General features: G+C 44.2%; 1 protein-coding gene across 5 annotated transcripts in view; it reads right to left on the bottom strand.

Moving 5' to 3' along the window:
• Positions 1–15,159, bottom strand: part of EFCAB6 (EF-hand calcium binding domain 6) — a 219,833-nt gene that overhangs the window by 199,046 nt on the left and 5,628 nt on the right. For 4 of the 5 annotated variants that reach the window (XM_025882318.2, XM_073882664.1, XM_073882663.1 and 1 more), the window contains exons 3-4: positions 13,171–13,277; positions 2,648–2,796 (exon numbers count right to left, since the gene is read on the bottom strand). In XM_025882318.2, the coding sequence (XP_025738103.2) occupies positions 2,648–2,796; positions 13,171–13,241 (220 nt within the window). In that variant the 5' untranslated portion in view covers positions 13,242–13,277. The remainder of the gene's footprint in view (positions 1–2,647; positions 2,797–13,170; positions 13,278–15,159) is intronic. The other variant, XM_073882666.1, reaches the window with a different exon arrangement.

Raw genomic sequence — 15,159 nt, 5'->3', positions numbered from 1 at the left:
AATGAAATGAGAAGAGGTGACCTAATCAAGAGCACGAAACAGTCAGAAGATCCGGAGAGAGAACAGATGGGGAAATGATCAGGTATTTAAGACGAGAACAGTAAACATGTTCAAGAGATTACAGGAAAACTTGACAATGCGCTGCATGTACAGGGGTTTCAGCAGAGAAAAGGAAACTGTTTCTGAAAGCACACAGCAAGGCTAGAAATTAAAAATACAGTATCAGAAGTGAAAAGCTCATTTGATCTGCTTAACACCAGACTAAACGTGATAGAAGAAAAGCCTAGTGAATAGAAAGTCAGGTCAACAGAAATTCTTCACATTTGAACATAAAGAAAGCAAAAAACACTGTAAATGGAAATCAGGTGTCTCATATCTGTGGTTACCCCGTGAGCGGTGCTTATTTAATATGTGAGTTATACAAACATGTCACCTCCACATACACATGCGTGCATGAGAGAGACCAGCCAAACACTTCACGGTGATTACCTTTGGGGAGACAAATGGTGCTAGGAGACTTTTAATTTAAACAAGAAAAAATAATTCAGTATTGAGAATTGCCATCAGTAGAAATAGAAGGCAAATGACAAAAGGGAAAAAGAGACGCTGATGGCATGTAAGGCAGATAAAGGATTAGCATCTTCCGTACAGAGAGAGCTCCTGCGAATCACTGGACAGACCCACTGCAGGTGAATGGGCAGAGGATATCAATGGGCAGCTCACAAAAGACAGACAGAAAGCTGACAAACTGGAGGACCAAAGTTACCTTTATGGTTAAAGAAAGGCAAATGGAATCACAACAGAATATTGCACTTGCGTATCAAATGGAGAAGATGTAAAGAGAGAATATTCTGTGTTAGGATACGTAGAGACAAACACGTTCAAATGTTACTTGTGGGGATGCCCAGGCACAAACTTCTAACGGGCAATGCGGTGGGGCTCATCAAGAGCCTCAGTGGGGATGCCCTCTGACCCAGCAATCCCACTTCACCCCAGACTTCTCTGTGGGAGCCAAAGGTAAACTGAGATGTGTCCAAAGTACACTGTACACATGGAGCTGCTGAAAGGTGTTGGAAGCTGCTAGCCGACACCCACTATCCATTCTCCCCTCCTCCCTTGGAACCAGAGACCCTGAAATCTGGGGATACAGTCAGCCATCCAGAGGTCTGTATTTCCAGGCTCCCTGGAAGATGTCCGTGACCGCAAGATTCAAGTTTTGCCCAGTGAGGAAGCAACAGTGTCCAGTATGACTTGACTGGAATGCCTTCCCCCCTCACAAGGCAGAATTCAGTGTATCCTTGCCTTTGTCCCCTCGGAGGCTGCCTGGTGCCTCGGGATGTGCACCCACCATGCTCGCTGCGCACGCGCTTCTGCTCCAGTAGCATTTGTCTCACGCAACTAAAATTCTTTAGCCCCCTCTCTAGACTGTGAGTGCCTCCAGGGCAGGCCCTCTACTGGACCCACCTCTTTATCCTCAGTACTAATGACAGTTCTTGTCACATACTGGGGCTCAGAAAATGTTCAGGAAAGAAGGAAGAGATGGAGGGCGGGAAGAAATGACATATACTTTGGGGAAATTATTATGTTAAATTTTATTGCTTTAAAACTGAGAGATGCGAATGAGTTTAAAACTTATATCCACACAAAAACCTGTATGAAAATGTTTACTGCAGTTTTATTCATGATTGCCAAGACATGAGAGCAACCAAAATGTCTTTCAGTAGTGAAGAGATAAGTGAACTGTGGTACATCCATATAAGAGAACATCATTCAGAGATTAAAAAGTGGATATTATACCATAAAAGACAGGAAAGAGCCTTAAGTGCACACTGCTAAGGGAAAGAAGCCCATCTGAAAAGGCTACATAACTGTATGAGTCTAACTCTAGAACATTCTGAAAGGGCAAAACTATGGAGACAGTAAGAAGACCAGTGGTTGTCCAGACTAGGGGCAGAAGGGATGGATAGGTGGAAGACGGGGGATTTTTAGGGTAGTAAAATGATTCTGTGTGATACCATAATGCTGGATACATGTCCTTAAATGTTTATCAAAACCCAGAGAATATACAACACAAAGAATGAACTCTACTGTAGACTGTAGACTTTAGTTGATGACAATGGATCAATAATGGCCCATCCACAATAACAAAGGCACCTCACTGATAATGCAAGATGTTATTAATGAGGGACATTGGGGGTAGGGAGTGAAGGGGTGTTTGGGAACTCTCCACACTTCAGCTCCATTTTTCTGTAACCCTAAAACTGCTCAAAAAAAATTGTCTACTAGTTAAGAAAAACTAAGTGAGGAGGTATAGTAGAAAACACCATAGTTAAAAAGTGTGAGCACCTCCAGGGCAGACCCTCTACTGGACCCACCTCTTTATCCTCAGTACTTACGACAGTTCTTGTCACATACTGGGTTCAAATCCTGTCCCTGCCTCTTTAAAACTATGCAACTTTTGGGCAAGTGGTTTAATCAACCTCTGTCTCAGTTTCCCCATAAAGAATATAGGGACAGTAATACAATCGATTTTGTATCTCTATTGCGTGTGGTTAAATGACATGTGAAGCTTTTGTACAGAGCCTGGTGCATACTAAACATACCTAAGTGATATCTACTGTTAGTGTTTTTTCTTCATGATACTCACCCGAAGAGGAAGGTCTAAACATATTTTGGAAACTGGTCCTTGAATACACTCTACATGGTGAAGAGTGAGGTCTTAAATTCATGAACTTCCGTGTGTGAGGATACGAAGTATGCCAATCTGGTATATTCGCCATTTTGTACATTAAGTCCCTGTGACATAAAAGAAAACAGATTACATTATCTTCAAGCATACATTACAAAGGTGGCCAACCTCCTGTCCTTTTCTGAAAGGATAGCCAGAAACTCTAAAAGTGCTAGTCATGACCTTCTTGCCAATGTTTCAAAAACTATTCTTACAATAAACACAAAATCATGATTTTAGACTCATTTTTAGCAGATCCGATAATTTTCAAAAATGAGAAAATAAGGACGTTCTTGGATAGGAAAATTCATCTGTGTCTTGACTACCACAGACTCATTTCTTTGGTAGGCAGTAAAGGTGGAAAGTTTGGATTCTCTATGCTCTCACTGCATATCCATCACTGTCAGAGGCAGAGCAAGAGACAACACCACCAAAGACGGTGCAGTAAGGACCTCTGAAAATCCTCTCCTCCATGAAAGTAAGGTAAGAAAACTGGCAAACTCAGAACTCTGGAAATGAACCAAAGGTTTGCAGCAATCTAGGGAGCCCTTATTCATGAAATATGGCAGAATCTCAGTATGCACACCAAGTTCTGTGGCATTTCAACTTCCCCTGTCCCCACCTGCCCCTGCCCCCAAATCAGTAGTAGCCTTGAAAAAAGCTTGCAATTTCAGTGAAAACCCAGCAGTCTGCCTGTCACTGGAAAGGGCAGAATGGGGTTGGAGCTCCTTCAAGCCCCATTATCAGAAACTGTCAAAAGGCATTTGTTGAAAAAAATCAGATGCAACTATTGTCTAAACTTCTGGCTGCCTGAGGCAGTAGATAATAGACGGAGCAAATAATAGACTATTTAAAACGTGAACCGAAAACCTTTAAAGGGCAATCTGGAGGATGAGATGCCCACAGGGGCTCTGAGCACACCCGAGGGCTGTGGGCTTGGTCAGGAAAGAACTGGGCAGGCCCTACACTCTCACCTGTGGCTGACTTTGAGGCTCTGTACAAGCAGGAAGTGAAACCTAAGGAAGGGTTGTAAACTGCCTGGCAGAGGACTGAAGGAAGCTCCAGCACACACAAAGACTGGAAGACTACTGTTTGCAGGCATTTAAGGAAATCTCTGTCCAGTCATGAGCTGACCACTCAACTAACCAGTCAGACACTTCAGGGGTTGTCCAGAACAAAGCATACAGACTTTATAATAAAGTTAGGTTAGAAAAGTTAGTAAACGAAACATGAAAAGTGGAAAGAATATGATTTTTGCCATGTTATTTAAAATGTCTAGTTTCCAACAAAAAATTTATGAAACATGCAAAAAAAAAAGAAAAGAAAGAAAGAAAGGCCCATACATACTTACCTTTAGGAACCATGCAAGCAAGAAAAGAGTGGGGTGAAATATTTAAAGTGTAGAAAGAAAAAAAAAAACCCACCAACCTAGAAATCTACATCCAGCAAAATTTTCCTTTAAAAGTTAAAGGCAAACAAATACTTTCTTAGACAGACAAACACTGAGGAAATGTGTCACCAGCAAGACTGCTTTAAAAAAAAAAAAAAGTTAAAATCTTCAGAAAGAAGGAAGAATGATATAGGTCAGAAATGCAAATTTACATAAAGAAAAGGAGAGTATTAGAGAAAGAATAAATGAAGGTAACATTAACACATACGCACCTAATAACAGAGACCCAATACACGTGAAGCAAAAACTGAAAGGAGAAACACACTTGAGCAATAACATCTGAAGACTTCAATGCCCACTTTTAATAGTGGATAGAACAACTATAAAGATCAACAAAGAAACAGAGGATGTGAACAACACCATAAACCAATTAGACCTAACAGGCCTTTAAAGAACACTCCACTCAACAATGGTAGAATATACATTCTTCTCAAGTGTACATGGGACATTCTTCAGGATAAATCATATGTTAAGACATAAAACAAGTCCTGATAAATTTTAAAATATTGAAATAATCAAAGTTTGTTCTCTAACCACACTGGAATGAAATTAGAAATCCATCACAGAAAGAAATTGAGTAATTCACAAATACACTGAAATTAAATAGCACACTCTTAACTAACCCCAGTGGATCAAAGGGGGAAAAAAAAATCACAAGTGAAATTAGCAAATACTTTTGGAGAGATGAAAACAAAGGCACACATGCCAAAAATTCTGGGATGTAGTGCTTAGAGGGGAATTTATAGCTGTAAATGCCTACAATGTTTTTTAAAAAAAGAAAGCCTCAAACTAATAACTTAATCTTCTTCCCTAAGAAACTAGAAAAATAAAAATAAACTAATCCCAACTAAACAGAGTAAAGGAACTAATAAAGATAAGAGCAGAAATAAATAAAATTGAGAAAACCAACAAAATGAAGAGGTAGTTCTTTGAAAAGATCAGCAAAACTGACACATTTTTACCTAGATTCTCCAAGAAAAAAATGAGAAATACTCAAGGTACTAAAATCAGGAATGAAAGAAAGAAAATTACTACTGACCTCACAAAAACAAAAAGGATAAGGGAATACGATGAACAATCGTATGCCCACAAATTAGCTAATCTACACAAAACAGAAAAATTCTTAGAAAGATACAAGCTACTGAAACTGACTAAAGAAGAAACAGAAAATTTGAGTAGACCTACACCAAGTAAAGAGATTAAACTAGAAGTCAAAAACTTCCTGCAAAAAACTACCTGCTCACTGGTAAGTTCTACCAAACATTTAAAGAAGAGTAAGTAAGGGGCACTTGGGTGGCTCAGTCGGTTAAGCATCTGCCTTCAGCTCAGGTCATGATCCTGGCGTCCTGGGATCGAGCCCTATGTTGGCTCCCTGCTCAGAGGGGAGTCCGCTTCTCCCTCTCCTCCCTGCTCGTGCTCTCTCTCACTATCTCTGTCACTCTCTCTGTCTCTCTCTCAAATAAATAAATATAATCTTTAAAAAAAATAAAGAATAAGTAAAATAAATCAATCCTTCAGAAACTTCCAAAAAAAAAAAACAAAACAGAATAAGAGGGAACACTTCCCAGAACATTCTGAGACTAGTATTACCAAATCCAGACAAAGACATCAGAAAAAAAGAAAGCTAAAGACCAATATTCCTTATAAATATAGGAAAAATCTTCAACAAAATGTAAAAGAATTAGATGTCATGACCAGGTAAGATTATCCCAGGAACTCAAGGGTGGTTGAACATATAAATCAATCACTGTAATACACCACATTAATACAATCAAGAAAAAACATTACCGTCTTGATAGATGCAGAAAAAGCATTTCACAAACCTTACACTGTTTCATGATAAACACACTCAACAAGCTAGGAATAGAAGGGAACTTCCTTGACCCAACAAAGGGCATCAATGAAAAACCAACAGTCAATGGTAAAAGAATAAAAGCTGCAAGTCTTCCCCCTAAAATCAGGAACAACACAAGGATGTCTGCTCTCACCACTTCATTCAACATTGTACTGAAAGTTCTAGCTGAGCAATTAGGTAAGAAAGGGAAATAAAAGGCATCCAGCTCTAGCTCTACAAGGAAGTTATAGAGAAGAGAAGAGAAGAGAAGAGAAGAGAAGAGAAGAGAAGAGAAGAGAAGAGAAGAGAAGAGAAGAGAAGAGAGAAGAGAAGAGAATTTTTCCCTACTAGACTTCAGGTTTAAATGCAAGTGCATAATTATTTAATATTCAAAAATAGATGGATGTGTAAGGCACTATTTCAGTATAAAGAATCAAACTAGGCAATAGCTCTAAAGCCCTAGATTTTAAGAATCTCGAGTTTACAGAGTTAAAGAAATGAATCAGATTTTTTTTTTTTAATGTGTAAGAAATACACACTGGCTGGTGCTCTGGTCTACCTCTTTTTGGGCAGTCCCTGATTGCCAGGCATGGTATTGCTCTAGACCAGTCTCATTTGCACAGGTCTCTGTGGGCAGGGACCATACCAGGGCTGAAGCCATGTGAGGCTGACAGCAGAGTCCCACATACATCTTCCTTCAACCAGGTAAGTTTAACTGAAACCCAGAATCATAGCATGGGTGAATTTCTAGAAGAACATAGCTTGGTATGTGTTCATAGAGTCAAAACACATTTATTAAGTTTCCCTCTCAAAGTTTGGGGGTCAGTCAACAAAACTGGCAAAATCATGGATCTTATGGGCCTTATATTCTAGTACTGGAAGACAAACAATAATTAAGTAAATGATACAAATCAATAAGTACTGTGAAGATAAATGGAGCAGAGGAAGAGAACAGATGACATTGAGCACAGATCAGAGACCAGGAAGGGAACAATGTCATTAAGAGGACAAAGAGGCAACAGGAGGCCAGACGGAGGAAAACTGAGTGGGCTCCTGTGACAATTAGGCTCTCTCCGAGAGTGATATGTGAAGCGACTGGAGGGTTATATATGGAGAAGAGAGTTATGTACAGGGTTATGATCTGCCTTCACATTTAAAGGATTCCTCTGGCTATATGTCAAGAACAGACTTAAAGGGGCAGGGGAGGAAACAGGGGGACCAATTATAAGGGCACTGAAATTATGCATGCAAGAGAAGATAAGATGGTGAGTTGGTTTTGGTAAAAGTGTTGGGAAATGTCAGATCCTAAATATGTTCTGAAGGCAGGGTCAATTGGATTTTCTTACAGATTTGATTTGGCATGTAGGAGAAAGGCTGGAAGAAGTGGTCATTAACTGAGATGGGAGAGACCCAGGTGGACAGGTTTGGAGGAGAAGATCAGGAGTTCCATTCTGCACGTGTTAAGTTGGAGATGTCTGTTAGATCTGCCCGGGGTGGGGGGGATACTGAATTGGCAGTGGGGTTTATGAGCTTGAGCTGCAGGAAGAGACTGGGGCTGAAGAAGCAAGTGTGGGGACTGTCCGCATATAATGGACATAAGGCACGATGAGGTCAGCCCACCGAGAAAGCAGGTGTAAAAAGAGAAAACATGCCAGAGCCGAGCTTTGGGGTACTCCAACCTTCAGAGTTCAGGGAGATGAGAAGGAACTAGCAAAAAATGAAAAAGGGCAGCCGGTAAGAAAGGAGCAAATCAGGAGACTGGAGTGTCCTGAACACCGAGTGAGGAACAGGCTTCAAGAGGGAGAGATGGTGTGTGCCAAACGCTACAGTGATCAGCACGGAAGACAAGGACCAGGAATCGCTTTGGATTAAGCCATGCAGGTGGTACTGATAACCAGTACCACGCTGGTGGAACTGGGCAGTTGCGGGGACAGCCTAAGTGAGTCACAGGTAAACTCAGAGGGAAAGAATCCCTGCCGTAAAGCGGAGAAACGGTGCGGTCCCTGGGGCGGGATGGGGGTCAGGGAAGAAATGTCTTTAAGACGGGAGAATCGGGGGCACGAGTGAATACTCCCAGCAGCGATTCTTTGCTAGGCAAAGAATAATGAAGCCGGACGGAAAGGAGACGCTGCCAGGTCCACGGGTTCACCAGCGGAGCCAGGATCTCATCTCCTGGACGAGGCTTTTTTAGGAGCACAGTCGGTCCGTGGCTCATGACAAAGGAGAAGGCGGGGCACACAGACGTGGTGATGAGCGGGTAGGGCGGTCCCTGGGGCTCGTGTCAGTTTCCTCCGTGAAACAGGAAGTCAGGCCATCAGCAGCAAGTGAGGACGGGAGAGGCGTCCAGGATTCCGGAGAGAGGACGAAAAGTGAAAAGTCGTCTAGAAGAGAAGGCCAGGGGAGTGTGGTAGAAGGAGGATGACCAGCAGGGAGCTGTAAGAGCCCATCCGGGCTCCATGGACGTGAACTCAAGAGCCAGGCCTGGGGAGGTGGAGCATCGGATCTAACTGGGGGCAGGGTTTTGAAAAGCAAGCACGATACAGGGAGGGGCAAGTGTGTGCCAGAAGAAGGGACGCCAGTGCACGTCTTGCTCAGAAAGGAGCCCCGCCCATGATGGGAATCCTCGGTATCACTGAAGTAACTGGACGGACTGGAGGAAAGAAAGAGACCAGAAACTCAAGCTCGTGAAGAACTTTAAAGAAGGAAAAAATATGGCTCTAATTCAACAAGGACTTATTGGGGACTAACTCGGAGCCAGGAAACGTGCTTAAGATTTATGAAAACCCTGCACCGAAGCCTCCTCATGCTCAGCCACGTACTGCGCTTCCCACTGCACCGGTGAGGAGGCTGAGCCTCGGAGCAGGCCAGCAAGGTGCCCGGGACCATGAGCCGCTGCAAAGCCCAGAGCTGGGTCCGGGAGGAGAGCTCCTCCCAGGTGTCAAGTTCGTTGGGTCCGGGAGGAGAGCTCGTCCCAGGTGTCAAGTTCATTCGGTTGCCATGACCAAGGCCTTCCTGCTGCTTTTTTACACAATCCCTAACAAGCGCCTTGCAGGAGGTGGCACGTCTCTGGTTCCCTGAGCTGCCTGGCTGGCGAGGAGCGCTCGTCCCCTGCCTCACCCCACTCTGCAAGCACATGGGGAGGACCCGCTGGTAACTGCGTTCCTGGTTGTGGTTATTGCTGATGCAAATAACCACTTGCTTTATTTTATCCATAAATTCCCTTCCTAATAACAATAAGGCATGCCAGGGCTTTGGCCTCGTGCCTTATTACACCACCTGAGGAGTGAGATAATCACCCAGAAATGTACTGCCTGTTGTGCATTTTATTACTTGAATACAAAGCGATTCAATTCAAGAAACACTTAGTTGAAGACAGCATGAAAAAAAAAATAATCATATGAAAAGTAATTCTTCCTCATGCTACTGAGCACACGGCAGGGAATAATCCTCTTCCAGCGGGAGAATGGTCTGGATGACCTGTTGGGTCTTCTCCAGTTCTAATTTCTACCAATTGCAGGATCACAAAAGCCAGTGAGACTTCCTTACACTGTGAATATTCCAGAGAGTCAGATCCAGGTCGTTCTGACCACAGAGCCTATTTGGTGTCCGACCTGAACATTCACGGTATCGACATCTTCCAAGCAACTATCCTCTCGGCGGTTCACTCATTCTTCAGCAAATGCAGCAGGCCACGCACGGGCGAGGGTGGAAAGACAGAAGGAGAAGTAGGAACTGCTCAACCTCCAGCAGCTCATAACTCAGGAGTTTTGGAAAATGCCACATGTTTTTCAGGTACAAGAAAAGGTATCCCCACTGCATGGACAACGACACTGATGCAGCAGGTAGAAACGCAGTGACTTCCTGTCCTCGGGTGGCTGAGAATGTGAACTAAATCACTCTCTCTCTCTCCAGGGTTCAGGAATTTTCCCTAGAGACGCCATCCTCAGTTCCCCTCAAGGGGAAAAGAGCTAGTCCATCCGTAGATTCCTCATGCAGAAATAACATGGTTTTTTATTGTTACTAACACCATTATTTTAAAATGCATTTCCTTTCCCTTTTAAAAGGCTGTTGAAGCAGACACACAGACACATATGTAGCTTTAAAAGAGTGGTTCTCAAAATGTGGTCCCTGAACCAGCAATATCAGCATCTTCTAGAACCTTTATGGAAATGCGTTTTACTATGTGTTGGCTATTGAATTTAAGTTAAAAAAAAAAAAAGAAAGAAATGCATTTTATCAGGCCCCACCCAGACCAACCAGTCAGAACCTCTGGGGGTGAGGGCCCGGCCATTTGTGCGTTAACAAGCTGAGACCAGTGCTTTAGGAGAGACCCTGAAGTGGATGTAGGAGTCTATAGTTTTTGAAGGAGGCTCTGGAAAGTTCCCTGCTTAATATCAAAATGAAGTAAAAGACCACAACTGTTACACTGAAGCAATTCTAGTAGATTCACCTAGCAATAACCGAGCATCTATTTTGCTGACCATCAGTTAATCATCAACCTTGTGACGACCTCTCAAGTCAGATACCATTAGCCATACTTTTAGAGGTAGAGAAATTAAACCAGAGAGAAAAGCCAAGGTCACTCATGAGGCCCAGACTTGAACTCTGCTGAATTTAATGCTAGGCTTTTTGCCCAGTTGTACCCGGGGTGTGTGTATGTATGTGTGCACATGCACGTGTGCGTGCATGCACCTGCATAAGTGCGTGAGTGACTTGTGTGCCTTCTCACATAAGCAAATACACAAGAGCAATGAAGTTTGCATATATTGATAGAATAATAAGAAAACCTGTCAATACTCAAGAAGGGATACCTTGTGTTTGCCAGTCTAGTAATTCTGCAACCTACACAAAAGAACATGTAGAAAATTAAAAGCAAATCATCTGCATAATAATCTAATCAAATATTAGGATTCCGGGGCTCACGCCACCTCCCCCCTCCCAGCCTCATACTCCCCTCAATATCCCAGACTCGGCTGGCAACCCCTCGTCTACTGTTCTAAACATAGGGATTATAAGAATGCAAGCTGATTTACAAATATATTCCAAATGATAGGGTATCGTAAAAAACAATTTAGCCAGTCAACTGAATTCAATTTAGCAGAAAAATCTGTGGTTATAAAGTGACCTGCCTCCAGGGCCCGTAGCCCCACGTGTCTGAGCCACAGGCTTCCTCCACCAAGGGTCTCCCCTCCTCAAACTCTCCCTACATCCCCACAGGCTCTCACCTTCCTCCAGAACCTCACTTCAACCAATACCTTCTCTTGCAGCAGAAATTCCAAGCCTACCCCAGCAACATACACATTACAAGACACACCCACACGAACTCAGAAATCAAATTCGAAATCTAACACAAACCTCTCAACATTAATATGCTTTAACGGAGTAGTATAAATAATGATTATGAATATGTTGAAACATAAAAACCTGTTTAGGACAATGTTAAGAGAAGAGGTATGGTGGGGTAGACACTATGAACACAATGATAGAGAAATGTGTTTTCACCTGTGGACAGGGTCTACAAGATGGGACAAAAATAGCTATGTGGCGTGGGCGAGGCAGCAATCTCTTTTATTTTAAATGCTCTTTAATAAACATCTCGAAGCATGTTGGAAAGAACATGCCTATTGGGCCCCCAGGCAGGCCATGGCCTAGCTCCGGCTTCCTCCCTCTCCCTTCCTGGCCTCCCACAGCCCAGCGGTCCCTCTCCCCACCCAGCGAACTCCTGTCATCTGCAGATCCAGGTGTGACCATCACCTCCTCGGAGAGGTCTCCCCAATCACCCCATCTGCTTGCTCCTCTGCGGCCTCTCATCACAACTGGTCCTTCCCCGGCACCGCTCTCCCCACGGCTGGGAGTCACACTCTTGTTTGGGAAATAACAAGCTGGATTACAGGCTCCATGAAATAAAATGGGGCTTTTACACCTCTGAACCCACAGCCCCAGAGTACCTGGCGCATAATCGGAAGTATTTCTCAAATTAATGAATAAAGGATTTTCACAGCCCTGTCATTCAACAGCATTCTCCTCCCAACACATACACACACACATGCACACGTACACACGTCCCTCTACTTCCGGATCCCGTTTATGGTCATCTCCCTCTTTCCCACCTCCCAGTGATGCATTTCTGCATCACCCCTGATTTCTCACTCTTCGCCCCTTCTGAGAACTGGTGACCAATGTCAGAAAGGTCTCAATTAACACCCAAGACTCTTACAATTGTCCCACATCTGTCTTCCCTATTAGATGATTAACGTCATGATACCAGGGGCCACATCTGACTACGTGGTCCAAAAAAGAAGGAATGTTAAGTTTGACTGAACTGAGTGTTGTGGTTTTGTGATACCTTCTATCAGCGGGAACACAGATCCTAAAGAAAAAGCTTACACCATTTTGTTTGTAATGTGCTTTCTCAATCCTGGACACAAAAATCTAATTCCAGCAAGTGTCGCAGAAATTCACTCTTACCTAATGACCATTCTCAGACTCACCACCACACCTAACACGAGGACAGATACGGCAACAGGCAACAAACAAGTAGTGTCAGAAGAACTGACCGCACGTCGGCTGTCACACAGCTGTTCCCATCTCAAAAACTGTTTCCCTGGCACACTTTTAAAATGTACGAGCTGGAAACCATTACGCTCTCTCCTCCAGCTCCTGTGAGCAGACAAGGAGCGTTTAACACATCCTATTTATAGTGCAGCGGGCCCCAGCAAGTCCTAGGATGCTGGCAAGGGAAAGTCGCGATGCCTTCCCGCAGGAGTTCGGCGAGAGAAAGTTTTGCCGCTGCTGCCACCTATCGGGGTAACGGAGCATGTGCAGCCACGGGAAAACCTGTACTGCCGCCCAGTAGTTTTCTGATGGCCCCAGACTTGTCAAGTAACTGTCGCCACGTTGAGCCCCGAACTAAGGACATTCAACTTTAAAATGTGTACGCTGATGTTTGTGGATAAGATAAATACATCCGTTCCTAGACCATTTTGGCCCCCAAATCAGCATTGAGTATGTGCGCGCTGCATGAATGACACAAACCAGGAGGAAGTGATGGTAGGATCAGGATCAGCACTTTCTCTCCTGGGAGGCCTCACGCCCGGCACAGTAACGCCAAGGCCAACTCACCACCTTCAGCCCCACCAGCTGGGAAAAGCGGCTCACCTGGCCTTGGTGCTGCAGGATTTGGTGCTGTTGACTGTGGCAGCACACATTTTGGTGCTATTTTGTTTCATTTCCTTCAAAATTAACTACTTCTGAATTTGTGGATTCTGAAAAATAAGAGAGCAATGAGTGAGCACAGATTGGCAGGCAGATTTTCTTATTTACCTTATTAAGCTGCAAGGATGGAGCCTGCGGGTCTCCAAAATAATCTGTGGATTTTGCAAGCTACTGGAGAATTGTGTCAAACGCCTCAGGTAGGGGCCCCTGGGGGGCTCAGTTGGTGAAGCGGGTCTGCCTTCGGCTCAGGTCATGATCAGGTCCTGGGATCGAGCCCCACGTTGGGCTCCCTGCTGAGCAGGGAGAGCACAGAAGTAGCCCAATGCTTCTCCGCTCTCCCTCTGCTGCTCCCCCTGCTCGTGCTCTCTCGCATGCTCACTCTCTCTGTCAGATAAATAAAATCTTAAAACAAAACAAAAAAAACCCCCAAAACCTCAGGCAGGTCCTCTACATGAATTCATACTAAATTGTAGGTTTCCCAGGGAAGCGATCATATGTCAACACAATATGAGCACCACTCATCTGCCCATATCTAAATCACACATACACACACCACAATCACACACGTAACCCTACTGTGGTCCCCTTCTAGTTTCCTCACATCGGCCAGAATAATTACTTTAAAATACTGATGCCCTTATGTTACTCCCTTGCTTTAAAAACTCCACCTGTTTCCTATTGCCCTAAGAATTAAAACCAACGTCCTTAATGGTATCCCAAGGCCGTGCAGGACAGCTTTTGCCTGCTTCTCCATCCGTCTCCCTCCCCCAGTTCCCTGAGCCTCAGCCACAGTGACCCTAGGCAGTCCCTCTGATGTGGCCTTCCTACATGGAAGCTGTTTCCGAGTGTGGTAGCGCGTGCGCCGCCCCCAGACCACCCATCCCTGCCTAAAGCACGTCTCCTCCTTGCAAAGATCGGTGGTTCTCAAACTTGAGTGTCCATCAGAATCACCCAGAGGGCTTGTTAGGAACAAATCGCTGGGCTCCAGTTCCAGATCCCAATCGTAGATCTAGATCTTGGGGAAGGTGGGACCTGAGAACTTGCCTTGCTGGAAAGGTTGCAGGGGAGGCTGCTAGTGCTGCCCCAAACCAATGCCACAGATGTCAGTTCAAATGACACTTTCTCAGGCCTTTCTTTGGCGCCCCCTCACTAGGCCATGCCCCCATTACACACTTCCACAACGACCTCTGCTGTCCTTCATAGGCCTTAGCCTAGTTTATAATGACTTACTTAGCTTCATGAGTATTCAGTTAATGCCTGACTCTGTAGACTTTGCATTCCAAAAAAGCAAGGGCCAAGTTAATTTATGTCATCAGTATACCTCCAGATCCTGGGCCAGGGACTAGCGGTTAGGGGTGTTCAAACTCACTGAGTGAATGAATGAATTTGTTTCCACTCCTGAACCTTGGTAAGTCAAGGCAGAAATTCCCGCCTTTGACTCTGGCCTCCAGCTCCCTTTCTGAGCAGTTGGCAAGGCCTGTCAATTTACTTGCAAAGCACTCTTCAATCTATTCCCTGCCCCACCCGCCCACCCCTCCCAGTCGCCATGATCTATCTTTCTAACGCACAGATACAGTTGTATTACTCCCTGGCTTAAAAACATGCCATGCAGAACTACACGTGTTAGAATCTCCCAGAACAATGTGCTGAGAGAAGAAAATGAGCTCATGTCCAACTAGTGAGACCTGAATCCAGTCTGTGCTTTAGTCACAACTGCTGTCCTTATTCCGAGCCCATGTACGATGTTATCCCTGGGGGTGGTGCGAAGACGGGGGGCACAAAGGAACTTTCTCTACTGATTCTGCAACATTTTTGTGAGTTGAAAATTATTTAAGCTTGAAAAAGAAAAAAAAAATGCAAGACTTCTCCAGAGCATCCACCTGAAGTTAAACCCTTCATTGTGGGGGATAAGATCCTTCATTCCCATCATTA

The sequence above is a fragment of the Callorhinus ursinus genome, unplaced genomic scaffold (assembly GCF_003265705.2).
Source record: "Callorhinus ursinus isolate GAN/ISIS: 27379988/994484 unplaced genomic scaffold, GSC_fseal_2.0 scaffold48, whole genome shotgun sequence".
NCBI lineage: Eukaryota > Metazoa > Chordata > Mammalia > Carnivora > Otariidae > Callorhinus > Callorhinus ursinus.
This window is presented reverse-complemented; position numbering and strand designations above follow the sequence as displayed.